General features: G+C 39.2%; 1 protein-coding gene across 3 annotated transcripts in view; it reads right to left on the bottom strand.

Moving 5' to 3' along the window:
* Positions 1-11,157, bottom strand: part of LOC139747417 (tRNA (guanine(6)-N(2))-methyltransferase THUMP3-like) — a 106,580-nt gene that overhangs the window by 9,829 nt on the left and 85,594 nt on the right. For all 3 annotated transcript variants that reach the window (XM_071659747.1, XM_071659748.1, XM_071659749.1), the window contains 6 exons: positions 10,489-10,566; positions 8,545-8,830; positions 7,978-8,059; positions 7,217-7,347; positions 5,120-5,298; positions 356-682 (listed from right to left, as the gene is read on the bottom strand). In XM_071659747.1, coding sequence (XP_071515848.1) covers positions 356-682; positions 5,120-5,298; positions 7,217-7,347; positions 7,978-8,059; positions 8,545-8,830; positions 10,489-10,566 — 1,083 coding nt within the window. The remainder of the gene's footprint in view (positions 1-355; positions 683-5,119; positions 5,299-7,216; positions 7,348-7,977; positions 8,060-8,544; positions 8,831-10,488; positions 10,567-11,157) is intronic.

Raw genomic sequence — 11,157 nt, 5'->3', positions numbered from 1 at the left:
ACTCTTGCTCTAGTAAGATAAAATGGGTAACTATCACTTACAAAGTTCACCCTCAGGACATAAAATTTGGAACAGGACCCAGGAAGACATGAGGGGGAATGAAACAAGCTAGGGAGGTGTTTGGACAGGGATGCTTGAAAGCTTTTCCAACAAGGGTACCCTCCGCTGGGAGGAGTTCCCAGGATAAATGAAAAATCAGATAAAAACACAGAAAAAACTCCTGCGCTTGGTAAGTATTTCAACTGGGATACCAAAGCCATCATGTCAATATTCCATACATTCACTCAATCCATAATAGTAAACTTTTCAACATATACAGTAACTTTCCTTACAAATGGTTAACAGTAAAACTTACCTTCATCATACTGTTTCTGTCATAAGTGAGTAAAACTGCACGACCAGTTTCAATTCTGGTTATCCTTGCCATCTCAAGGAGTGAATAGTAATACAGGACACGATTATCTCCTCTGCTGCCAATTCGTTTTCCAAAAGGTAAATCTGATACTATGACATCAACACACTGGTTTCTGAAAGGGAGCTTAGTTGCATCCCACTGGGCCACATCTACTGGCATGGACCTTCCTTTCTTCAAAAGATATTCTATATTTTCTCGACTTCGCTTCACAGCCTGTCCGTAGTTATCTCCACCAATGTGAAATGCTTTGGGATGTGTGAGAGAACCCTGTCAAGGAACAAAACTTCACATTGGAACTTATCATTTATACCTCGGAGATTATCATATAAAGCTAACATACTGGTAAGTTTGTGAAGGAGAAGACAGGATATAACTATCTTTGATGCCTGCCCCCTACTGAAACTCCCTCAAGGGGGTAGCCATGGTAACATTCTCCATAACTAGTAAACTCTAGTGCAGCTTCTTGGCCTTTAAAGCATCACTTGTAACAGGCTACTAGCAGAGGCCAACTCGTATGCAGTATTTGTAGAGGCTTCTGCCTAACATTCCTACCTACTGCTTCTACCTATTGTTTCTGGCTAAATGTTCCCACCTCCTACTACTATCTATTGCTCATACCATTTTGCCAAAAGGCAGGGGTAACACCTATACAGTGCTCACTGCAGGAAAATTTTGAGTAACAAAGAATGATCTGCACAAGTTGAAAGTTGTCTAGTGTTATGTATGACATGGAGAGATTGTGGACAGAATACCAGTAGTCCATGTTTGGGTGAAGCAGAAAGAAAAGACAGCTACCTGGGTCAGAGAGTGCAACCTGACCCCACTGAAGTGCGGGCTCACTACACAGCTGTCACTAACCCTCCCAATACTCAGGTGGCTAGTACTGGTAATATATACCTCCCTGGTTGTTGGCTAATACAGAGAGCATGATTATAAGTTTATGAATTATAAGACAGACATCCCTAAGGATGCAGGAATAATAATAAAAAAAACGTATCCTGCATATCATAAGAAGACATTGAAAGGGAAGAAAGACGGAGGGGCTTGCTGGAAACCCCAACTTCACTGTATTATCACCTTCCAAAAACAAGAAAAGAAATAGCCAAGCAGATATTTTTTCTTGAAGGCTCGGGCTGGAGTGCTGAATAATGCATGGATGTAACCAAGATGAAAAGGGACAGAAATACTACATTTGATGAGGGGGAACCTGGATGTTCTACCTCTGAGTGAAACTAAGTTGAAGGGGCAGAATGGTTTGGAAATGTTCATGAGATAAAGTCTGGGATTAGTGTGATTGCAAAAGCACACAAGGAGGAGCCATTTTTAAGGAGTTGTGAGAATACAACATTAATGAGTGTAAAGCAGTGAGCTTAAAACTGACACAGGTTAGAATGAAAGTAACTACCAGAGATGGATGACCATTACTGCTCATGCACTTGTTAGCGAGACAGAGACGAAAGCAGAGCTTTCTGGGAGGACACAAGTGAGAGTTTTGGCAGTTTTGATACAAGGGATTGAATCTTGGTACTAGGGTATAAGGTGCAAGATGGCTGAAGCTAGGGTATCGGAATGCAAGATGGCTGAAGAGGTAATTGTGGGTATAATTAGGAGAATGAGGTACCTGGTGTAAAGTGGAGAAAAACTTGACTAGTCTTACGCTGAAAGACAGCTAGAGACTGAGATACTAGATTTAAAAAATGGAAATGTACATACATAATATCAGTGAGTATGACTAGGGTTGGGGGTCAACAGGCAACAAAATCACGAACAGATATTGAGTGAAGGGTGGTATAAGGTAAATGTAAATGAAATGAGGAGAAAGAGGAATAGAAGGTATTTGGGTAAACAGCACTTACATGTGTAGGTTAAGTGTGAGGCATGCAGAAGGTGGGATGTGAGCATATGAGTGGAGTAAGGAAGTTAACTTGCATTAGAAGGACCTGAATTGGTTATTTTTATGGTATGAATGCAAGTGATCAATAGGATACTAAAGACAAGTGCAGGAGGTCAAGAGAAAGATAAAAGACTTTAAAGAAGGGCATATGAGAGATGGGATGAGTACTGATGAATTTCTGAGTATATGAAAATATTTAGGAAGATGAATAGTGTATAATAAAAAAAAAAAAAAAAAAAAGTAGCAAGAGTGAGGGGAGCAAAAAGGGAAGTGGTAATAAGAAAAGGATTGAAAAAGAAATTAATGAGTATTTTGACAGATTTAAATGCATTAGATGATAAGGTGGGAAGTGTGGTGTGTTTGGAACAAAATGGTGTGGAATTACAGAGTCCTAGCGAATGGTATAATGAGAAGGGAGGAAATAGTGAAAGCCTTGCACAAAAGAAGTGTAGCATACTGACAAGTAATTACATTAAATCACCTTCAAAGAGAAAGTGAAATGTCAGGGTTGAATTTATCTTTTTGCTCCATTATTCTACAAATAACAGCAATTTCTTTAACAAACTGAAGTGAATGATTTATTTACCATATATTAAAGCTGATCACATTAATTCTTTCAATAACATATGGTAATGAGTTATCCACGTGACTGGGCATTTCAACAACTAAGATTTACAGGTTTTGATTTCATTGTACAACTGTGTTTGCAGGTCAAGGGCATGCAGGAAACTGGTTGAGCTGGAACATGAGCAAGTTATAGAATTGGTTATGTGAAGGGTAGTTGATATGGTGTAGACTGAGGTAGGAGGAAACAAGAACACATGAGAGAGTCAGAACAGCACAAACTAGGATCCACATGGCAGTAGCTAATGTCCCTTGTACATATCGCTGCTAGTGATATAAAGTAGAACAGATGGCACACAGGCATGAGTGAGCTTTGATGGTGATTACCAAGAATTCAAGCAGCAGGAAATGGTACCCCTTCTGTTATTTGCTATTAGAGATGTAAAGCACAACAGATGGCATGCAAGCATGAGCATGCACTCATAATCAATGATGTGATCAAGAATCCCTTGTATTTCTCACTACTAAAAACATGAAGCAGATTAGGCAGCACATAAGCATGATAAGAGCACTGAAGGTGGTTAAACATTAGCTTGAGTCTCGAGTCTGCTTTTATGTGATGAACAACTTTACCTCCAATATTTCCATGGTGTGAGTGGAGACCTGGTGACCTATGGATAAACAAAAGTGTGAGGAGACTGGTGTGTTCTCCTGATGTCAGAACAAGGTGTGTGGAGACGTGGTGTTTGGACAGATAAAAGTGTGAGGAGACTGGTGTGTTCTCCTGTTGTCAGAACAAGGTGTGTGGAGACCTGGTGTTTTTCAATGCAGGGTTAGGTGCCAGTAGACTGGTTGTATTATTCCATGGACAGCACAAGGGTGCATGTGGGGACTGGCATTTTCTCCTATGGCAAAGGGTTTGCATGTGAAGACTTGTGAATTCTCCTAGAGAGCATGAAGAATTCATGCATAACTCAGGATGTTAATACAAGGAGGGGAAAGTTCCCAGCCTCCAGCATTTGCCTGCTACCTACCTCTTACATAAGATTTTTTTTTTTTTTTTTTTTTTTTTTATACTTTGTCGCTGTCTCCCGCGTCTGCGAGGTAGCGCAAGGAAACAGACGAAAGAAATGGCCCAACCCCCCCCCCCCCATACACATGTACATACACATGTCCACACACGTGTATACATACCTACACAGCTTTCCATGGTCCACCCCAGACGCCTCACATGCCTTGATTCACTCCACTGACAGCACGTCCACCCCTGTATACCACATCGCTCCAATTCACTCTATTCCTTGCCCTCCTTACACCCTCCTGCATGTTCAGGCCCCGATCACACAAAATCTTTTTCACTCCATCTTTCCACCTCCAATTTGGTCTCCCTCTTCTCCTCGTTCCCTCCACCTCCGACACATATATCCTCTTGGTCAATCTTTCCTCACTCATTCTCTCCATGTGCCCAAACCATTTCAAAACACCCTCTTCTGCTCTCTCAACCACGCTCTTTTTATTTCCACACATCTCTCTTACCCTTACGTTACTTACTCGATCAAACCACCTCACACCACACATTGTCCTCAAACATCTCATTTCCAGCACATCCATCCTCCTGCGCACAACTCTATCCATAGCCCACGCCTCGCAACCATACAACATTGTTGGAACCACTATTCCTTCAAACATACCCATTTTTGCTTTCCGAGATAATGTTCTCGACTTCCACACATTTTTCAAGGCTCCCAAAATTTTCGCCCCCTCCCCCACCCTATGATCCACTTCCGCTTCCATGGTTCCATCCGCTGACAGATCCACATAAGATATGTGGGTAATTTTCATATTCCCCTGTCCCAGGGGATAAAGGAAGTTTGTGATTTAGAATCATGAAGTGTGAATTTCATGTTGTCAAGTGTTTCATGAGAGATGGAGAGAAATTCTGCGTTGTGGACTGAGTTCCAATAATTCAAATGTATATGTGTATGGCAGAAAGGAAATGCAACAACATGGACCAGGGAGGGGAATGTGACAGCCAATGTAGTACTGGTTCACAGTGCTGGTGTCATCACTTCTCCTGACACAGGTGGCAGAGCCTCCCTAGTCAGCCCCTTGTAAAACAGCGTAATAACAAGTCACAAGACTGTACTGATTTTATGAATCCGTCACAGAAAACATTATAAGGAAGAATTTCCACTAACTATCAGAAGTCAGAGAGAGAGAGAGAGAGAGAGAGAGAGAATCTTTACCTCCATGGGAATAGTTGCTCCTCCACACATAGGATCTACTATTACTTCCGCAACCTGTGGTGATGCCAAGCGAACCATATTGTAGCAAATAGTTGCACGCAGGTTTGTTGGCCCAAAACTTGTAAGGTTGCGTTTAAATAATGGTTCCCTTGTTAGGCAAACTGCGACATAGACAAATTCTGAAAACAAAAAGAAATAATGGTCTCAATCACCCCAGTGATCGAGTTGGTTTAACTAGCTTCTGAATGCACCAACCTCCTGTAAATAATGGAATGGCAATTCTTTGCCAAAGAATTATCTTGTCTCTGTGATATCTGGAAACAAGAATTAAATTTTCCACCCATCATTAAGTTACTTTTAAAGAATGAAAATGAAAATGAAAGAGAAGACAACACTGTTGCCAGTTTTCCTACTCCATGTACATTTACACGTCCCTCTTTTAAATATAATAATGATAATACCTAGCTAACATGGGAAGTGATGAACAAGCACGAAAGAAAAAGAAAAAATAATAACATAAATATCAATGTAATTAATGGTTTATTCAATATGCTGCGGCCAAAGGCTAAATATGTACCGAGAAAATACTTTTTTTTTTTTTTTTTTTGCTGCTGTCTCCCGCGTTTGCGAGGTAGCGCAAGGAAACAGACGAAAGAAATGGCCCAACCCACCCCCATACACATGTATATACATACGTCCACACACGCAAATATACATACCTACACAGCTTTCCATGGTTTACCCCAGACGCTTCACATGCCTTGATTCAATCCACTGACAGCACGTCAACCCCGGTATACCACATCGCTCCAATTCACTCTATTCCTTGCCCTCCTTTCACCCTCCTGCATGTTCAGGCCCCGATCACACAAAATCTTTTTCACTCCATCTTTCCACCTCCAATTTGGTCTCCCTCTTCTCCTCGTTCCCTCCACCTCCGACACATATATCCTCTTGGTCAATCTTTCCTCACTCATTCTCTCCATGTGCCCAAAACCATTTCAAAACACCCTCTTCTGCTCTCTCAACCACGCTCTTTTTATTTCCACACATCTCTCTTACCCTTACGTTACTTACTCGATCAAACCACCTCACACCACACATTGTCCTCAAACATCTCATTTCCAGCACATCCATCCTCCTGCGCACAACTCTATCCATAGCCCACGCCTCGCAACCATACAACATTGTTGGAACCACTATTCCTTCAAACATACCCATTTTTGCTTTCCGAGATAATGTTCTCGACTTCCACACATTCTTCAAGGCTCCCAGAATTTTCGCCCCCTCCCCCACCCTACGATCCACTTCCGCTTCCATGGTTCCATCCGCTGCCAGATCCACTCCCAGATATCTAAAACACTTCACTTCCTCCAGTTTTTCTCCATTCAAACTCACCTCCCAATTGACTTGACCCTCAACCCTACTGTACCTAATAACCTTGCTCTTATTCACATTTACTCTCAACTTTCTTCTTTCACACACTTTACCAAACTCAGTCACCAGCTTCTGCAGTTTCTCACATGAATCAGCCACCAGCGCTGTATCATCAGCGAACAACAACTGACTCACTTCCCAAGCTCTCTCATCCCCAACAGACTTCATACTTGCCCCTCTTTCCAAAACTCTTGCATTCACCTCCCTAACAACCCCATCCATAAACAAATTAAACAACCATGGAGACATCACACACCCCTGCCGCAAACCTACATTCACTGAGAACCAATCACTTTCCTCTCTTCCTACACGTACACATGCCTTACATCCTCGATAAAAACTTTTCACTGCTTCTAACAACTTGCCTCCCACACCATATATTCTTAATACCTTCCACAGAGCATCTCTATCAACCGAGAAAATACATATATAAATATACAGGTGGCTAAAAATGGGAGGAATTACAGAGAAAGTCTCGGTATTAATGTTTACACAGAGGTGAATATACATTTTACTAATGTTTACTAATGTGTGTTGCAGCCTGTTGGTAGCCTCTTCCTAATATTCAAGTTATTTCTTTCAGATAAGCTTAAAACTTTGCCCAATCTGGTCTATCTCCATGTATGCCTTTTCCTGCATAAAAAATATTTAACCACTAACCTGTGTCAATGCAGAGCAAAATTTCTATGTCAAAGTTGGAGAGATTTACTGGCCAGCCGAAGATTTCATTAACACCACCGCCAAACTGCCTAGCAGCCTCTGGGCTTCCAAATATGTGACCAGAACCTGTTCTGAGGAGATGGTGGCAATATTAGCAGGTTAAGGAACTATAAGTGGATGTATGTACATTTACTTTCAGACAATTCAACTATCACCAATTCTTAATTTTGGATACACCATGTAACATGACCAGGAAAGACTTTCTAACTTTTCTTTATGTTACTAAAATGCAACAAAAACTAGAGTACACATTAGCCCCATGCGAAGCATGAGGGTTCAAAGTGGTAAAAATAATATACAAGCCGGTGCTATTAACAAAATTGTTTTACAAAAATTGCAATACTAAACACTGCAGTTTAACAAACACTCACTCCTTATGAAGAACTAATTTTGATGCATGATTAAAATAGAACTTTAAACACTGAAAAACTGTTTTGTTATGTCACTCTGCAAATCAAAATGACGATCAACAAAATAAAGTGCAGATAATGCATGATAAAACCAATATACTGATGATCAGTATATAAAAAACATTTCTCATACCCATATTACACATTTTTTGAATGTGTGAAATTAGTTCATTATACATGATAAAATAAAAGGTCAAAGCATGAACACTAAGTGAATAATGGCGATGGAGAATACATGCTTAGATCAGAGCACATTTCTCCAAGTTGGACTTTAAAGAAAAATATAATTACCTGCTGCATGTTACTCTAAACTTTGGTCCTGAAGACTGGGCTTCCTCAGTGTCCGTACAGCCTTCATTCTCCTTAATCACTTCTGTAGGTTGAAGTATAGTAATGTTCTACAGTCAACAGTTAAATTCATCTTTTTTGCCAACAAATCCATCAAACACTCCTAAGCTACTGTTAAAAATGACATTTTTACTGGTTTCTACTCTCATTAATACATGGAAGACCTGGTTCACTATGTAAAATACTGTAACATTTCATTTCATGGTACCATCTTAGATGGCCCTGGTTGCTCAATATAAAACCAAAAGATATGGTTGTCTAAAGAATAATCTTTCTTTTAAGGATTACAAAATCCAATGCTCAAATCAGTCTCTGGAATTATAGCTATTAATAAAATCTTCAAAGCACTTAAGCATATCTGATATTATTTGTGTCCGAGGAATGTATTTGTGAAATTTATAATCAACATCCTCTTCTAGATTTCTGAAGGATTTAGTTTACAGAGCCATAAGAGAACCATTAAGGAGCAACTATCCATCATACACAAATTTAAGGATAAGATGGATTTACCTTTCACAGAAGAGTTACTTTCTGCTTTTATTCCCACTTCAGCATGTTGAGACTCCTCTTTTAAATGCTTTGGCAAAATACTTTTAGGAAGATTATCAATTATCTGTGATGTTAATTTTATACTCTTAAGGTCAACATCTGGACGGGGCTCACAATGCTCATTTTTCAAGGCTCTGACCTCTCGAATGGGGTCCTCAGGGTAATCATATACATTCCTCCAAACACGCATAGCTTTCCTCCAATCAGGTTTCTCTGCGAATTTGAAAAGCTTCTCAAAACACTGCTCCTGGAAAATTGGGATGTGATTTAATTGTAAGTACTAAAGAATGTACTATACTGAAAGAAATGTTTGTCTGTAAAATAAAAAGACTGTTTTGGAAACAGTAACTTAAAATATTCCATCATTTGTCCTAGCTACTTGTGGGCACTATACCTTGCCAGAATGTGGAAATAAAATTAAAAGGATACCCTACTTTTACTATTCTTAAAGAAATGCTACATGTGACAACAATTTTCCGTTAGGAGGTGGTGACATTTCCCAAATAAGTTTCAAAAGTGCAACATACCATTTCAATTATGATACAAGTATTTTCATAATCTTTTCAGGATTAAAACTTTATGTTTAACAACCTTCTACTAGAAGGGGTAGCATTTCCATCATAAGACAGGGCTTTGATTTTATGATCAAATTAAAGTGTAACATGCTATAAAAGTGCAATAGGATATAAAGTATACCTTTTCAATCATTAGCGAAGCATGAAATTAAACATACTGTATATATCCTTAAGGTATGGTACAAGCTCAAATAAATGAGATTTGGCACAATACATACTGTGCTTAAAGGAAATTTGCCTGTATTCCTAACTGATAAAAGCAGCTAGATCATACACTTGGATGCTTACCTACTCCAATAATGCATCAGTACTCTCTCACACCTTTTTTTCATGGACACCATACAGTGGCCCTCAAAACAAATGAACTGGTTGACAAAAAGCAATCATTCTAACTGGTGGTGATTTGCAGCCGATGCCACTCAACTACCAAAAACAGCTTGTTCAGTGTCATGACAGGATGAATAATTGTGAGTTACAAGCATGATGCTTTCTCTTCTTTTTTGAAAACCTCTACAAATCTTCACCTTCGCCTCCACAAGATAGTGATCAGACATCCCACTAGCTGCCCTTCTCAGCACATGAACATCCAAAAGTCTCTCTTTAACACGCCTATCAATTAACACGCAATCTAATAACACCCTTTGATCATCTCTCCCACTCTTGGATACTAATGTGTAACTCTTTTTAAACCAGGTATTCCCAATCACCAGTCTTTTTTCAACACTCAAACCCAAAAACTCTTCATTTCTATTCACAACACCGAATACCCTATGTACACCAATTATACCCTCAAATGCCACATTACAAACATATACATATACCACAGCTACAAAAGTCAAAACACTTTTCATTTAAAAAGAATCCAATGTTGCCCTTTATGCTGCTTTTGTACACTGCTTATTTGGCTTTCAACTGTCAGAAATTAACATATATAAGTCATTTCCTGATTTCCTTTTCATAGCTCAACAGAATTCATATTGAAGCATGTCCTTTTGTTTTTCCAAGCAAGATAAAAAAAATAAAGAAAACCAGAAATCATCCAATTTAGTGCAGGGTATATGAAAAAAATGACACCAAGTGATGTTGCAGTGTGAATGTGGCCAAAGAAAAGAACCATGTATTTTAGAGGGTGCAATACCTAGAATTCTCCCAGAGCAGTGCTTTCACAGGCAACCAAGGCCAACCAAATATCTACCAATTCTTGCAATAATGTTCCATTATCCATAGTTAGTAATTTAAGGTTTATGTGTTTGGGTTTAACTATAAAATTCTCACAACAATATCTGGTTAACTAATCAGCCCATTGAACAAACTGGCAATGTTAACTTACCCTGTTTTCTGGAAAGGAGAAGTTATCGACCATTGTTGTTACAATGTTTACATTGTCAATAGCACGAAGCTTTAAAACCTGCAAAGGGAAAACCTTGTTAATAGGAGGAAACCCTTACTGTTAGACAACAATTTCAAAACATACAATTGTATGATCATCAGCAAAAAATAATGCTTAAATTTTGTGACAAACTAAAATAGGGAATGTGTAATATAACTACAGAATACAGTGAAAGCTCGTGCTTGAACCATCGTTATATGCACTGAAACCAATCTTCTACATCAGCCTTTGTGAATTCCTGTTTTTATATACACACACACACAAACACACACACATACATACATATATATATATATATATAGAGTTGATAGAGATGCTCTGTGGAAGGTATTAAGAATATATGGTGTGGGAGGCAAGTTGTTAGAAGCAGTGAAAAGTTTTTATCGAGGATGTAAGGCATGTGTACGTGTAGGAAGAGAGGAAAGTGATTAGTTCTCAGTGAATGTAGGTTTGCGGCAGGGGTGTGTGATGTCTCCATGGTTGTTTAATTTGTTTATGGATGGGGTTGTTAGGGAGGTGAATGCAAGAGTTTTGGAAAGAGGGGCAAGTATGAAGTCTGTTGGGGATGAGAGAGCTTGGGAAGTGAGTCAGTTGTTGTTCGCTTATGAT

The sequence above is a fragment of the Panulirus ornatus genome, chromosome 68 (assembly GCF_036320965.1).
Source record: "Panulirus ornatus isolate Po-2019 chromosome 68, ASM3632096v1, whole genome shotgun sequence".
Lineage (NCBI taxonomy): Eukaryota > Metazoa > Arthropoda > Malacostraca > Decapoda > Palinuridae > Panulirus > Panulirus ornatus.
This window is presented reverse-complemented; position numbering and strand designations above follow the sequence as displayed.